Raw genomic sequence first — 17,648 nt, forward strand, 5'->3', positions numbered from 1 at the left:
GAAAAATATTCACATTTTTCAAACCAGCACCTGGATTTGAACAGTTTTTTTAACTGTATGTAATTAAAAATTTTGTATAGCCATCTAGTTATTCAATACACTGTATCTGTATAGCGCCTCCTGCTGTTTATTCTTTTCTTTATTCCTCCGCCCAACTCAGTAACATTACTGAGGCGGTCGTACATGCTCCGTTTTATCCAACAACTGCCCCAGCTACATAGATAAGACCATTATTGGAGAGAGCTGCAGCAGAAAGGAGACATCCCCTGAGATGTGATAGGGAGAGGGCTGCAGCAGAAAGGAGACACCCCCTGAGATGTGATAAGGAGAGCGCCGATGCAGAAAGGAGACACCCCCTGAGATGTGATAAGGAGAGCGCCGATGCAGAAAGGAGACACCCCCTGAGCTGTGATAGAGAGAGAGCTGCAAGAAAGGAGACACCCCCTGAGCTGTGATAGGAAGAAAGCTGCAAGAAAGGAGACACCCCCTGAGCTGTGATAGGGAGAGAGCAGCAAGAAGGAGACTCCCCCTGAGCTGTGATAGGGAGAGAGCTGCAAGAAAGGAGACACCCCCTGAGCTGTGATAGGGAGAGAGCTGCAAGAAAGGAGACACCCCCTGAGCTGTGACAGGGAGAGAGCAGCAAGAAGGAGACTCCCCCTGAGCTGTGATAGGGAGAGAGCAGCAAGAAGGAGACTCCCCCTGAGCTGTGATAGGGAGAGAGCTGCAAGAAAGGAGACACCCCCTGAGCTGTGATAGGGAGAGAGCAGCAAGAAGGAGACTCCCCCTGAGCTGTGATAGGGAGAGAGCAGCAAGAAGGAGACTCCCCCTGAGCTGTGATAGGGAGAGAGCTGCAAGAAGGAGACTCCCCCTGAGCTGTGATAGGGAGAGAGCAGCAAGAAGGAGACTCCCCCTGAGCTGTGATAGGGAGAGCTGCAGCAGAAAGGACAGGTGTTCTAAGCCTTCTATGCCATCTACCAGCCATGACCCTTCTCTCCCATTGCACTGCCTGTAGATGTATTGGTCTTCACTGTGGATCCAGCTGTTGCACTGGAGTCCTGTGCGCGTTGCTGCCCAGTTCCTACCTACAGATGCAGTGCTACTCTCTCTGGCTATGACTGTACCCCAAAGTCCTCAGCAGGCTATGGCATGCATGTCTGATCTGTTGGCCTCCTGGCCTGCTTCCTTAGGGTGCACACACGCTCGCTTTCTCTTGGATTCTTAAACAGCCTGTGCACATCCAAATCATACCCTAGCCAAAGGCTGGTGGCCTCTGGCTATTTAGGGGACCCTCCCCAGTTACTAGTCTCTAGTAACCAAAGGCGTTATACTCTGTGTGACTACCCATGTACTTAACCCCTGCCTGACTACCGACTCTGACTCCTAGCTGCGTATCTTGACCTTAGCCTGTTTCTCATAGTGACCCCTTGTCACCTGCCCTTACCTTGGACTTCTTTCTCGGATACATTTGTACACAGTCTGCCCTGACCTTGGCCTGTCTCCTGACCAGGAATTTTCCCTGACTCCATGGTGCTTCACACCGGGGTCTCTCACCCCCATAGGTCAGCTGCTGACTATACTGGGACTATTCCAAGAGGTAGCAAACTGGTTGGCAACCTGCAGAGAAGTCCAGATGGATGTACTGGGTTTGAAGGGTGAATACCAGGGATCCGCCAAGAAAACGCAAGGTAAGTAGATTCAGTGTGAGGGGCCCGGGCACATGGGGGACTTTTTTTGTCTCAGATAACCCCTGTAAAAGGTTTTTTTGGGCCCTGGAGCTGACAACCTCTTTGGCCTGGACCTGTGCCCCTGAACACACAAAAGGGAAGACTCACCTGCCCGCTGTCCCACTGCCGTTCCCGGTCCCTACAAGACCAGGAAGAAGCTGGGTCCTGTGACCGCAGCGGCCAAACACAGGCCTCAGCAGTCACAGCGGCTTGGGTGCTACGTCACAGCAGTGATGTACGGTTCAAGCCTCTGTGAACGCGGAGGCCTGTGATTGGCTGCAGATGTCACGGGACCCAGCCGATTCCTGGTCCATAGGGAACAGAGCAACAATGGGACAGGTCTGAGGCAAAGCTGTTGTCAGCTCCAAGGCTGACAACCCCTTTAACAGTAGTGGTGAACACGGTTATAGTCTCATGGGGGAGGGGAACAGTCTGCAGAATTTTGGATCAGATCTTGGGCAAGACGTTATCACAGGGGGTCAAGTTGTACAGAGAACGGCATGGGAACAGGTGAGTAATCTTCTATCTGCAGATGAAGTCTGCCCAATCGGGCGCAGTTCTGCCATTGCACATTTCTTGCAGATTTTTACGGAACTGCTGCAGACGATTTCTCGAATCAATCCCAAACAGGTGCAGGTGGCAGAGGTTTGAGCAAACCCGTGCAGAATACTGTAGCTGTTATTTCACGTTTATTACTATGCTATACTCTCAAGAAGCACGAGTCAGGCCGTGAATAGCTGCTAGCGGGAATATGTCCGGGCACAGTAAATATTTCCAGGGGCACGTCTGGCACTGGCCGCACTTGTAAACGGTTTGCAATTACAATTTTTGGCAGTTTCTGAGCAAAATGTGCCACTTTAAATTAAAAACCGGCAGGTATTCACACTGGGTGCCTTATTCTGCAGACTATGCACAGCTTTTTCCCAGGGATGGTTAGAAGCCTCCTTGGCCTGTGCCGAGGCTTCTCGTCTGCTGAAAGCCAGCTAGAAACGCTCTGATAAATTGTCAGGTATCGGAATTGTTTATATATCATCTACCTGCTAATCATTTCCATATGGATATGTGGCTGCGGTGGGGGAGGGGGGGGGCGGAGGGCTTTGGATCCGAAGCGCGGCTTTCGCTGAGTTTATCTTGGCGTCCAAAACAGACTATCACTTTTTCTTGTGTTGGTGTGTGCTGACACATGGAGCTGCTTAGATTATGGTAGAAAATAAAATACATGGACTTATACATGGAGCGTCGCCGTGGACTGAGTAGTAGGCTGTTAACCCCTTCTACCCCGGGCCAGTTTTCGCCCTCCTGCCCTGGCCATTTTTTGCAAATCTGACATGTGTCACTTTATGTGGTAATAGCTTTGAAACACTTATTTATCCAAACCATTCACAGATTGTTTTCTCGTGACACATTGTACTGCATGATAGTCATAAATTTGAGTCAATATATTTCACCTTTATTTATGAAAAAATCCTAAATTTAGCGAAAATTTGGAAAAATTCCCAAATTTTTTAATTTTTCATTTCTCTGCTTTTAAAACAAAGTGATACCTCATAAAATATTTATTACTTAACATCCCCCATATGTCTACTTTATGTTGGCATCATTATGTAAATGTCATTTTAATTTTTTAGGACGTTAGAAGGCATAGAAGCAATTCCTAAAATTTTTACGAAAATTTCCGAAACCCACTTTTTAGGGACCAGTTTGGGTCTGTAGTCACTTTGTGGGACTTGCATAGTGGAATCCCCCTATAAATGACCCCATTTGTTAACCCTTTAGGTATTCCAAAAGAAGTAAAGGAAAATGGAGATGAAATTTAAAAATTTCACTTTCTTTAACACATCGAGGGTTAACATCCAAACAAAACTCAATATTTATTACCCTGGTTCTGCAATGTACATAAACACCCCACCTGTGGTCGTAAACTGATGTAAGGGCACACAGCCGGACGCAGAAGAATAGGAGCGCCGTATGGTTTTTGGAAGGCAGATTTAGCTGGACTGGTTTTTAGATGCCATGTCCCATTTGAAGCCCCCCTGATGCACCCCTACAGTAGAAACCCCCCAAAAAGTGACCCCATTTTTGGAAACTAGGAGATAAGGTGCCAATTTTATTGGTACTATTTTGGGGTACATATGATTTTTAATTGCTCTATATTACGTTTTTTGTGAGGCAGGGTAACCCAAAAAATGGCTGTTCTGGCACAGTTTTTTTTTTTTTCATAACATTCATCTGACAGGGTAGATCATGTGCTATTTTTACAGAGCAGGTTGTTACGGCCGCAACGATATCAAATATGTCTACTTTCTTTGTTTGTTTCAGTTTTACATAATAAAGCATTTTTGAAAAAAAACTATATTTTTTTTTGTCTCCTTTTTCTGAACGCCTTATTTTTTATTTTATTTTTTCTGCCGATCTTGTGCAGGGTCTCGTTTTTTCCAGGAAGAGTTGACATTTTTATTGGTACCATTTTTGGGTACATATCATTTTTTGATAATTCATTATTACACTTTATGGGGCAAGGTGACCAAAAAAATAATTGTTGTTTTGGAACAGTTTTTATTTATTTATTTATTTATTTTTATAGAGCAGATGGTTACGGACGTGCAATACCTAATATGTATACTTTTTCTCATTTAAAGGGGTTGTCCGGGTTCAGAGCTGAACCCGGACATACCCTTATTTTCACCCCGGCAGCCCTCCTGAGCCTGGCATCGGAGCATCTCATGCTCCGATGCGCTCCCGTGCCCTGCGCTAGATCGCGCAGGGCACAGGCTCTTGTGTTTACAATAACACACTGCCGGGCGGTAACTTCCGCCCAGCAGTGTGTTCGGTGACGTCACCGGCTCTGAGGGGCGGGCTTTAGCTCTGCCCTAGCCGTTTTACTGGCTAGGGCAGAGCCAAATCCCGCCCATCAGTGCCGGTGACGTCACCGGGGTTCCTGTCAGCCCCATAGAGAGCCCCGGTATGTCACCGGAACTCACAAAAATGCCTTTGCCCTGCGCGATTTAGCGCAGGGCAAAGGAGAGCATCGGAGCATGAACTGCTCCGATGCTCATGTCAGGGGGGCTGCCGGGGTGAAAATGGAGGGATGTCCAGGTTCAGCTCTGAACCTGGACAACCCCTTTAAGTTTTACACAATAATAGCAATTTTTATTTGTTTAAAAATGCTATGTTTTAGTGTTTTCATAGTCTGAGAGGCATAGTTTTTTTCAAAAATTTTGGACCGATTAGCTCAGGTAGGATCTCAATTTTTGCGGGATGAAGTGACTGTGATTGCTTGGACATACGCCTTTTTGATCGCTTGGTGTTGCACTTTTTGTGAAAATGGCTTTTTTTTACTTTTTTGCGGTGATACTTAATATGTTTTTTTTACTTTTTGTTTCTATTTTTTTTTTTTATTAAAAACAAATTTTTTTTTTTTGCTTTTAATTTTTTTTATTTATTTCTGTCCCACTCTGGGACTTCAACTTTTGAGGGTCTGATCCCTTCTGTAACGCATTACATTACATCTGTATTGTAATGCATTGCCTTTTAGTGTATTGTTGAGTAATACACTAACAGGTTGCCTAGGAGACCGGGCCTGGATACCCGTAGAAGGCAGGTCCCGATGCCGTGCAAGGGCAGCCTGTGCATGGTATCGGGCTGCCTTGTCACCCATCGGTTCCCCACCACAGCAGTGCAGGGATCCGATGGGTACCCTCACCCGCCGCAAAACCCTTCTATGCTGCAGTCAGCCCTGACCGCAGCATAGAAGGGGTTAATCTGCGCACATCGGCTTTTATAGCAGGGGCCCAGCAAGTCACTTGCCGCCATGATGTACTATTACGTCATATGTTGGGAAGGGGTTAAAGGGGCACTGTGATAACTCTTGGTATCAGGAGAAGTTGTAAAATTTTCTGATATATTTTTGTGCATCAGATCTTCAGACACGCGCTGGGATCCTCAGCTTCTCTGACAAGTGGAGAAGAAGCCCCAAAGAACAGACAGCAAACTGAACTGCAGGGAACCCTCCGAGGACGGAGTCAGATAAACAGTACTTGTCCACCCGTAAAGAATTTGCATACTGAGAAAGATCTGTCAATCAAGCCGAGCTGCTCTACTTAAAGGGGTTTTACAGGTTCAGGCTACATGCACACAAACATATTTTGTTTCCGTGTCCGTTCTGTTTTTTTTTGCGGATAGTATGCGGACCCATTAATTTCAATGTATTCGCAAAAAACGTGTGCTGTCCGCATCAGTATGTCCGTTCCCCCGCCCAAAAAATTGTGCGTGTCCGATTTTTTTCTAGTTTGCGGACAAGGATAGGCATTATTACAATGGATCCGCAAAAAAAACTGATGCCATATGGCAGTGATGGCTAACCTTGGCACTCCAGCTGTTGTGAAACTACGACTCCCAGCATGCTCCATTTATTTCTATAGCGTTCTGAGAGCAGCCAAGCAAGGGGGGCATCTTGGGAGTTGTAGTTTTACCACAGCTGGAGTGCCAAGGTTAGCCATCACTGCCATATGGAATGTCATCCTTTTTTTTTTTTTTGCGGACCGCAAAACACATATGGTCGTGTGCATGTAGCCTTACTATGATGTTTAACAGATAGGCTCAAGTAGTTACTTATCTACATACTTTATTTCATTTTTTACTTTCCTGACCCGTTTTCACCATGTAAACCAACCCCTCTGGTTTATTTTCCATTCTGTATGTAGCACTTCCTGTTGCTGTATCCAACCAAACCCATGATGCACTTCTCCTTTCTCTGCCACAGCTCCAGCACCGCCCCTAACAACGCCCAGCTAGTTTATAGCTCCTCCCACCAAGCTAGTTACCCAGTTACATAGACACTCCCCTATCACTGCCCCCATCCATGGACAGAGCATCACAGGAAATAAGAAAGAGCTGCATGGACATGGTCATGTGACCACAGCCTAGAGCGGGAGATAGGAGCAATAAAAGGTAAAAGAAATACATTACAAAATTACAGCAAATTTCATAATTATTTTAAAGGATTTTGATACAAATAGAAAACCCCTTTTAAAGGGAATGTGTCACCATGTTTATGCTGCCTGATGCGAGATCAGCATTAAGTAGTGACAGGCGCCATTAAGTCATTCATGTACCGCCATATCATCTCTCTCTATCAGCCGCAGCCAAGGATGTAGTCCCACAATGCTGTACATGTGCAGTCCTCAATATTCATAAGCTAAGGCCCACTCACAACGCCCGCCGCTGACTGACAGCTATCCCCCAATACAATGTATGGGGAGAATTCCATCACAGATTTTAATTCTTTAATAAGACTTAAAAAAATTTAATAAAGCTTAATAAAATGGATTTTTTTATTTTTTATTAAAGAGACCCCCCATAAATAAACCAATTTTTCATTATAAATTTCATCAAAGGGACACTTCCGTCAGAAAGGAGTATTTTTTTAAAACTCAATAGGGTAGATTTATAAAAACTGGTGTAAAAGGAAAACTGGCTTAGCCATCTAAGTCAACCAGATTTTATCTCTCATTTTTCAGAGCTCCTTTGGAAAATGAAAGGTGGAATCTGCTACGGGCAACTAAGCCAATTTTCCTTTGCACCAGTTTGATAAAACTCCCCCAATATACATAGAGAACAAAGTAGTTGTTGTTCTTTTTTAAATCTTTGGCGTTTTTCTTATTTCAGTAGTACTATACCACTGAAAATGTAATACAAAATAATGTCCTTGTGTAGCAGTCAGCATAGAGATAAAACTCCTATATAGATAGGTAAATCAATGACTGCTGCTGTGAGGGGAAGAAGCTATCTGCCAGTATAATAGTAGGTGGATAATTAGGATAATAGTATGACCGGTCTATTGTAGATATAGATGTCCACACAGCAGCCTTGCACTGATCCCCCTTCCCTCTATGGCCGCAATGAATTGTCTGACCATAAGAAAATCAGGAGAGACTGCTGTCACAGGTAGCTCTTTTCTACAGATCTATTGTAGTTATTGGTGCCATTTTCTCTTCGACCAGCTGAATAGTGTGTGGGGGGGGGGACGAGTCTTGGACTCCCGCCGACCTGATATTGACGATGTATCCTGAGGAGGTCATCAGTATAAATAACTTGGACAACCCCTTTAACTATTCAGCCCCATGTCGAGTGGTGCCTCCGGAGCCCAGTGGACTATACCGCAGGTGTCACGGAGAAGTACTGCCTTAGCCCCCAGATGCTGTGATCAATAGTGACTCTAGCATGTAGGGCAGGGATTAGCAACCTCCGGTACTCCAGGTGTTCTAAAACTACAACTCCCAGAATGCTCCATTCACTTCTACTGGATGTTTGCATGCTGGGAGTCATCGACTCAAAGCAATTGGAGTGCCGAAGGTTGCTGATCCCGGATGCTGCTCCCTCGCCCCACTGGTAACAGTCATTATTTTTCTTTTCTTTTTCTTTCTCCATTTTTCATCTTTTCTATTTCTCATATTCGGTCATCTCATTCTATTAGTCTTTCTTTTTCATTCTCCTTTTACCCCTTCCTCTTATTCTTCCTTCCCTATATCGCTAGTCTCTCAGTCCTCTGCGCCTCAATACGATCATGCTTTTTGCCAGCCTATATCTCAACTTACATGTCACCCTTATATCCAGCGCTTATGCGTTCCGTAGTACTAATCCTAGCTGAAGGCTTAACACGCACGACAGCGCGCACGTGCAACCCTGCTAGCGCTGGTGCGTTCCATAGCACTTACTCCAGGAGGAGACTTGACATGCACTCCTATGCGCATTTATCATAGACGTGCGCTTTTTAAATAGACGCCGCTCCTCCTCCTCCTCACTAGCGGCTCGTTTTCCTTGCAGCGCGGATGCACGCTTCTCTTTTGAGCGCTGGCTACCTTTATCTTACCTACATTCTTCCCACAGCGGCACCAGGTATCCCCTTACAGGATTTTATATATACTATCGATTGTTGTCATCTTTCATTCTGTGTTTACTTTGCTCACCTCATGCTCATATATATTGTCATATACACTCACCTAAAGAATTATTAGGAACACCATACTAATACGGTGTTGGACCCCCTTTTGCCTTCAGAACTGCCTTAATTCTACGTGGCATTGATTCAACAAAGTGCTGATAGCATTATTTAGGAATGTTGGCCCATATTGATAGGATAGCATCTTGCAGTTGATGGAGATTTGAGGGATGCTCCCGTTCCACCACATCCCACAGATGCTCTATTGGGTTGAGATCTGGTGACTGTGGGGCCATTTTAGTACAGTGAACTCATTGTCATGTTCAAGAAACCAATTTGAAATGATTCGAGCTTTGTGACATGGTGCATTATCCTGCTGGAAGTAGCCATCAGAGGATGGGTACATGGTGGTCATGAAGGGATGGACATGGTCAGAAACAATGCTCAGGTAGCCCGTGGCACTTTAAACGATGGCCAATTGGCACTAAGGGGCCTAAAGTGTGGCCAGAAAACATCCCCCACACCATTACACCACCACCACCGAGCCTGCACAGTGGTAACAAGGCATGATGGATACATGTTCTCATTCTGTTTACGGCCAAATTCGGACTCTACCATTTGAATGTCTCAACAGAAATCGAGACTCATCAGACCAGGCAACATTTTTCCAGTCTTCAACAGTCCAATTTTGGTGAGCTCGTGCAAATTGTAGCCTCTTTTTCCTATTTGTAGTGGAGATGAGTGGTACCCGGTGGGGTCTTCTGCTGTTGTAGCCCATCCGCCTCAAGGTTGTGTGTGTTGTGGCTTCACAAATGCTTTGCTGCATACCTCGGTTGTAACGAGTGGTTATTTCAGTCAACGTTACTCTTCTATCAGCTTGAATCAGTCGGCCCAGTCTCCTCTGACCTCTAGCATCAACAAGGCATTTTCGCCCACAGGACTGCCGCATACTGGATGTTTATTCCCTTTTCACACCATTCTTTGTAAACCCTAGAAATAGGTTGTGCGTGAAAATCCCAGTAACTGAGCAGATTGTGAAATACTCAGACCGACCCGTCTGGCACCAACAACCATGCCACGCTCAAAATTGCTTAAATCACCTTTCTTTCCCATTCTGACATTCAGTTTGGAGTTCAGGAGATTGTCTTGACCAGGACCACAACCCTACATGCATTGAAGCAACTGCCATAGTGATTGGTTGACTAGATAATCGCATTAATGAGAAATAGAACAGGTGTTCCTAATAATTCTTTAGGTGAGTGTATATTATAGTCCATATGGCTCCTTGACAAATAACTTAACGCAGTACTATTTATACCTACCCTGGGACCTAACTACTATCAATACTCACCCTGTGATCCGGTGGACTAAACAGATACAAATCGACACCTTGGATGAAATGATGTCTATTTTCATGTTCATTCTATGTTGCATTTTTCAGTCTATTTTTATTTTTACTTCTTTCCTTTGAAGTATAATTCTGTCAGATCATGTGATTTGGAGTATTTAAGTCATGTGACTATTTGTCCTTATATCAGGCTGACCACTGCCATTCTGTATTCTTACTAATCATGATATTTGTTATTTTTCTATTCTGTTATAGTTTGATAAAGGCCTAAATGATGCCGAAACGTAACACCAGCCGTAGATTAAAAAAACACGAATGATTCAAAAGCTACGATTATCGTGATATTTCTGGAGTTTATCTTCACATTACCCACTGGTACCGTGTCATGTGACTGTCGGGTGCCAGTCAGGACTCTGGTACCAGCGAGATCATTATGTCATGGAGCATTATGTTACCTTAGAGTGCCGTAAGGGGCTTTACATTAGCATTGTGAGACGTAGGGAAGGACGAGGCAGCGGAGTGTTGCATTCTGAAAATGGCGACTTCTGATGAATCCAGTACATGTCCTTAGGACTTATTTCATTCTGGGAGGTCTGGACTAAGTGAAGTCACTGTGTTGTGTAAGCCTCGATATTAAATATGAATTAAACCTAAAGCCGGCCTTCGCACTCACTCGCGCTGCGATCTATTTAGAGACCAGGACCCTCCGCAATTTAACTTACAACAATAAGGTTTTGCCAAAGCCGGTCTTTCTAGGAAGACGAGCTATTATATTATTAATTTCTGTGCTTTTCTGGTATTTTGAGTGCAAGCAAAACAATATGTCCAAGTTAATAAAAAAAATAATTAAAAGAAATATATTTCCCTGTGGGAGAGCGAGAACGATTTGAAGCAATATTTTGTTAGCCAAGAGTATGCACTCAGCCGGCCTCTCTCAAATTACCTATAACAGTCACAATATTTGACTTACTGTGTTGGTTGGGTCTTCTTGTAATATCCTGTCATATATCTGGAGAGCATCATCGTACCTGTTCCAAAAAGGAAAGTGAAAACCGCTTATGGAAAATGAGTTCCAGAAAACATGCAGAGAGAAACAACCCAGCGCGTCAGCGTAAAAAAGATATATTCAGCTCCCCAGAAAAACACTTACAAACAGCTCGTGTTTCCATGTAAATGGCAGTCAGGAGAGAATATGCAATGTGCCCGAGTAGGGTAAGGTGCTCAGGGCTGACGGATACAAACGAGGCCAAGTCTATGTGCTGAGCAGTTCTCTTCCAAGCGTGACTGATATCCTCCTGGCTGCTCTCCGTCAGCACCAGCCTTCTCCAGATCAAGGCAGATCCGCAATATCTGCAGGACGGTGGCAACGAGGAGCGCTCGGGGGACAGCCATGCAAACCTAGGGTTTGCAGATGGGACTGTATGACTCTTTAGGACAGTGACTGGAAGAAGAGGACAACTCGAGCACATATCACTCGTCTTTATTTTAATTTAGGAGGAAACAGTTCTTAAAGGGGTTGTCCCATGAGTAATATTCTATAGTTTTCAAACCAGCACCTGGATGTGAATACTTTTGTAATTGCTTGTAATTAAACATTTATTACAACTACTGAGTTATTCACTGTAATCTATCTGCATAGCGCCACCTGCTGTATGCTTTTTTTCTTAAATTTCTCTGTCCTGTTCACTGAGACAGAAGCACATGCTCAGTTCCATCCTTCAACAGACAGGATACGCCCTCTGAGAAAGGACACGCCCCCTAAGCAGCAGCAGACAGGATACGCCCTCTGAGAAAGGACACGCCCCCTAAGCAGCAGACAGGATATGCCCTCTGAGAAAGGACATGCCTCCTAAGCTGCAGCAGACAGGATATGTCCTCTGAGATAGGGACACGCCCCCTGAGCTGCCAGCATGAAATAAGTCAAGCAGAACAACCGGAGCAATGAATGGGGAGATCTCTGGATCCATGTGAGGTACAGGGCTGGTTCTATGTTAGGCCTCTTGCACACGACCGTATGTATTTTGCAGTCCGCAAAAAACAGATCCACAAAAAATACGGATGCCGTCCGTGTGCATTCCGTATTTTGCGGAACAGAACAGCTGGCTCCTAATAGAACAGTTCCTATCCTTGTCCGTAATGCGGACAATAATAGGATATGTTCTTTTTTTTTTGCGGAAACAGAAATACGGACATGGAATGCATACGGAGTGACTTCCGTTTTTTTTTTTTTTTGCGGACCCATTGAAGTGAATTGTTCCGCAAAAAACTAACAAAAACGAGGCGGACACGGAAAAAAATACGTTCGTGTGCAAGAGGCCTTAGAAAGAGGTTGTCCATGTACCAGATTATGTATGATTTTCATTTTTTACATTAATCATGGGATCACCCCTTTAAACTTCCTCCTAAATTAGAGGGCACACACACACCACTGGGTGGGAATGTTATATTTGTGTGCAACAGGACACTGCCATGGTCTCCTGGGGGTTTAGCCAATCAGTACCACACTTCTTGATGGTTGAGGACCTGTTTAAGAGGGGGGACCCTCCCTATGATGTCAGTGACCTGATCAATGGGTCTGACTAAGGCTACTTTCACACTAGCGTTCGGGTGTCCGCTTGTGAGTTCCGTTTGAAGGGGCTCACAAGCGGACCCGAACGCATCCGTACTGCCCTAATGCATTCTGAGTGGATGCGGATCCGCTCAGAATGCATCAGTCTGGCGGCGTTCAGCCTCCGCTCCGCTCAGCAGGCGGACACCTGAACGCTGCTTGCAAGCGTTCGGGTGTCCGCCTGGCCGCGCGGAGGCGTGCGGATCCGTCCAGACTTACAATGTAAGTCAATGGGGAAGGATCCGTTTGAAGATGACACAATATGGCTCAATCTTCAAACGGATCCGTCCCCCATTGACTTTACATTGAAAGTCTGGACGGATCCGTGCAGGCTACTTTCACACTTAGAAATTTTTAAACATTATAATGCAGACGGATCCGTACTGAACGGAGCCACCGTCTGCATTATATGAGCGGATCCGTCTCAGACGGATCCGCTCTGAACGCAAGTGTGAAAGTAGCCTAAGGGTCCTTTTTCACGAGACGATTTTCTGCCTACAACGAGCATTCATTTTTTTGACTGCATCGAAGAGCATTTGCTTGCTCGTTGGCTGATGGCTGCCCTGTTTACATGGGCAGTGATTGGGAACAAGCGTCCACATGACGGCTGGGTATTGCAGGATATTAATATGGTGAGGATCCAACACCCCCCACCGATCAGCTGTTCTAGAGTAGCTCCTGGCACCAGAACTACACAGCTCCGTCCACAGCTGGTTACTGCAGCGCTGCTGCCATCAGGATCCCCACCGATCAGATACTGACGGCCTATCCTGAAGATAACCCATCAATATTAAAATCCTGCAATACTCATATAAGACAGCGTTGCTCTACTTAATGGTGGCTCCCTAGGAGTAACAATCTGGCTTAAAAGCAGATTTCTATTACCACTCATAGGCATAACAGAAAACATGCCAGTACATAACAGACTAATAAAAACATAAAGAAAATGAAAAGTAAAATAAAATTTCAAAAAACTATAAAAATATATCTTGTTTAATATGCAGCATACAAAATAACATAACCCCAACATATCTGTTTTCTATATCATTGCAATAAACTGTACTATAAACACACACATACTTTGGGCGACTGGCGACTGGTGTTAAACATATGAGAGAAAGCAAACAGGCGCCCTAAAATATACATTCAAGTTAATCAGTCGCTAACACTTACCGTATGTACCAGGGATTACTAGCCCAGTGGAGGTTCTCCAACACCATTTGTGTCTGAAGAGCTCCAATGAAATGTTACACTCTCCACTTTAAGGCCTCGTTCACACTTCAGTGTTTGGTCAGTGATTTCCATCAGTGATTTGTGGGCCAAAACCAGGTGTGGGTCAAAACGGCAGAACAGATGCAGATCTTTCCATTATGCCTTACCTCTGTGTAGGCCTCACTTCTGGTTTTAGTGTGAACGAGGCCTAATTGACAGGGCCAGGCATTGAAAACCTCATCACTAGCGTTGAGCGAACATCTGTTTTCAAGTTCGTCGTGCAAGGTTCGGGTTATCTAAGAATTCAGTTATGGATTCCGCTACCACGTACAGAATTCTTAGATAACCCGAACCTTGTACGCCAAACAGAAGTTTGCTCAACACTACTCATCACACCTGGCCCTGTCAATCAAAGTGCAGGGGATGCAGCAGTTGCAGAGAGAGCAGAGCTTCTAGGTGTAATGGTAACGCCCCCGTTGCTCCTAGAGGCTCATTCCCATATAATAAAACATCATTTTTCTCAGCAATGCGGCCACATATGGACATGGGACCAACACAGATGCCTTCAGCTGCCAAGTGCACATGTAACAGGTCAGCCAGTGTCATAGGGACAAATCTGCTGACAGATGCCCTTTTATGTTTTCTATACTCTGTTTACAGGGGTGCTCCCATCTCCTAATATTATGGCATGTTGCTATAGGATATGTTAATGCTTTATGATCGGTGGGGGTTGGACCTAAGAATGGAGGATATCGACTTTAAAAGGAAACTTGTCACACTGACAATGGTGTCTGAGCTGAAGGCAGCAGTTATAGAGCAGGAGGAGCTGAGCAGATTTATATATGGTTAGTAGTTCAGTATAACTTGTATTTATACACATTCATCCCTGAACATTCTGAGCGTTGAGGTCCAGGAGACGGTCCTATCAGTGATTGACAGACTCCCCTCTATGGGGATAGATCGCTGTCAATCACTGATAGGACCGTCTCCTTGACCTTAACACCCAGAATGATTTGGGATATACCGTAAAGGTCTAAATTACAGGTTTACCTGAATATTTTCCCATAAAACTCAATCTGCTCAGCTCCTCCGGCTCTATAACCTGCTGCCTGCAGATTGCACTGTGTTTTCCTGGAGACAGGTTTCCTTTAAGGGCTGATTCAGAAAAGCAAGCTCCAACAAACCTGTGTACTGGCCAGAACCCCCCACCCCGCCAAAAAAAACAGCCCTGCACAATCCGTTTTTCACACACAGCCTATGCACCCGGACGTGAGCATCGCTCGTCTAAGGCTACTTTCACACTAGCGTTAAAGTTTTCCGGTATTGAGTTTCGTCCTAGGGGCTCAATACCGGAAAAAAACGCTTCAGTTTTGTCCTAAGCAATGGAAAGCAATCCGTTCAGTATGCATCAGGATGTCTTCCGTTCCGTTCCTTTTACGGTATATTCTCCGGCCAAAATTCCGGAACACTTGCAGGAATCAGGCATTAATTTCTATTGAAATGTATTATTGCCGGATCCGGTACCAAGTGTTTAGGAAATTGCTGCATGGACCTTTAAAAATGTGAAAAAAATAAATACTGGATCCGTTTTTCTGGATGACACAGGAGAGAGGGATCCGATATTTTAATGCATTTGTCAGATGGATCCGCATCCGGAAACAAATGATCTATGTTTGCATACGGATCTCCGGATCCGGCAGGTAACGGAACTGCCTGCCGGATTCTTCTAACGCTAGTGTAAAAGTACCCTGAGTCGTAATGGCTTATACTGTTACAACAAAGTGTGTTACCCTTCTGTACCTACAGCGTGCAGTCTGAATGTAGGGCATGGGGCACGGCCTTCACTGTACGTGCAAAAATCATCATCAATGCATCCATTTCATCAAGTGATCCAAAGACATAAAGCAGCAATGAAAACACCAAGCTGCATCTACACGGAAGAAACAAAGAGAAGAGCCGACATCTGCAACACACAGGACATGCTATCGATTAGATTACCTCTCCATGGCCTCGAATCTCATGCCAGTGAGTTTCTTCACCCTGTGGCTGCCAGGAAACTGTCTTCTTAGTTCTTGCAGACAAGACTTCAAACAAGCAGAGTGGGGACAGATTAATGGTCAGCATTAAAAACAGGACTCCTTTTTTAAAGGTTGCCCGTCAGCAGGTTTGGCCATGTTAAGCCTCATTCACACGTCCGTGCTCAAATCCATGAGCCGGTGGCCAGTGATGCATCCGTGAAGCTGTCCATGAAAGATCAGTGTTGGGTCCGTGTGTCCGTTTTTTGCTGTCCGTGTTGCATCCGTGTCTCACAGACTGAACGGCTGAAAAATATATTTTCAAAGCATCTCTTCCTAATGATCCGTGAAACACAGATGCAACACGGATGGTTTTCACGGACCCATAGACTATAATGGACGTGATGGATCCGTGAACACGGACAAAATAGAGCATGCATCCGTGTTGAAAACACTGACCCACGGGCTGTGCTTAAACACGGATGTCTGAATACACACATTAAAATGAATGGGGATGTGTGCTAACGTCTGAATGAGGCTTTAGACTGCTGAGAGTAGTAGGTAGGGGCTGGAGAGAACATACATGTTGTGCAGCTGATATTATCAGGAGTAGATGAATATGAATCTTTACTCTGCCAGGTTCTGCTCCTGCCAGTGTCCAGAAGGCGGGGCTTCACTGTGAAGAGCTCGCCGCATTAAAGAGGTTGTCCAAGTTCAGAGCTGAATCCGGACATAACCCCATTTTCACCCAGGCAGCCCCCCTGACTTGAGCATCGGAGCAGTTCGTGGTCCGATGCTCTCCTTTGCCCTGCGCTGAATCGCGCAGGGCAAAGGCATTTTCTGGAGTTCCGGTGACGAACTGGGCTCTCCATGGGGCTGCCAGGTGGAGGCTTCCGCCCAGCAGCGAGCCCGGTGACGTTATTGGCACTGATGGGCGGGCTTTAGCGCTGCCATAGCCTGTAAAACGGCTAGGGCAACGCTAAAGCCCGCCCATCAGAGCCGGTGACATCACTGCACACACTGCCAGGCAGAAGCCTCCACCTGGCAGTGTTATTGTAAATAAAAGAGCCCTTGCCCTGCGCAATCCAGCGCAGGGCAAGGGAGCGCATCAGAGCATAAAATGCTCCGATGCTAACATCAGGAAGGCTGCCTGGGTGAAATTATGGGTATGTCGGGGTTCAGCTCTGAACCCGGACAACCCCTTTAAGCTTCTGCACAGCCCCTCCCCTCTGAGTGACAGATGGTCTTTTGATTGGATGCTATACTCAGAGCAGAGGGGCTATGAAGCAGCTCACTGCAGAGAGCACTTTACAGTGAAGCCCCACCCTGTACACTTGCAGGAGCAGAATATGGCAGAAGAAAGGTTCATATTCACACTGCTCCTGATAATAAATGCTTCACAAAAGGGTTACATGCCCTGCTCTCCCTGGCCCCTGTCTAGTGCTGCCAAAAATTCTGCATGGCCAAAACTGCTGACAAACGACCTAATAACCTTTGTTACTGTTTACGGTTAAAAGGTATAATTTAGAGAAAGGCCGCTTTCAGACGAGCGTATTGAGATCCGTCAGTATTCTGGCTAAGGATTCCTGATGATATACCATCAGTATTGTCATCAGGATTGCTTCAGTATTTCATCAGGATTTACATATGGATTTCTTCCTTCCTTCATTATTTACTGCTCAGTCTGCAATGTGCGGATTTGGAAATGAATCTGCACAAAACTCGGACATGCTGCGGATTTCAAATACTGATGGAATTTATACGCCCATGTGAATAACCCTATTCATTAACATTAGCTGCG

General features: G+C 45.3%; 1 protein-coding gene across 3 annotated transcripts in view; it reads right to left on the reverse strand.

The window, feature by feature from the left end:
- Positions 1-17,648, reverse strand: part of EMC2 (ER membrane protein complex subunit 2) — a 104,437-nt gene that overhangs the window by 39,739 nt on the left and 47,050 nt on the right. For all 3 annotated transcript variants that reach the window (XM_044295037.1, XM_044295036.1, XM_044295039.1), the window contains exons 5-6: positions 15,831-15,916; positions 10,983-11,040 (exon numbers count right to left, since the gene is read on the reverse strand). In XM_044295037.1, the coding sequence (XP_044150972.1) occupies positions 10,983-11,040; positions 15,831-15,916 (144 nt within the window). The remainder of the gene's footprint in view (positions 1-10,982; positions 11,041-15,830; positions 15,917-17,648) is intronic.

Source organism: Bufo gargarizans, chromosome 5, assembly GCF_014858855.1.
Source record: "Bufo gargarizans isolate SCDJY-AF-19 chromosome 5, ASM1485885v1, whole genome shotgun sequence".
In the NCBI taxonomy this organism is placed as follows: domain Eukaryota; kingdom Metazoa; phylum Chordata; class Amphibia; order Anura; family Bufonidae; genus Bufo; species Bufo gargarizans.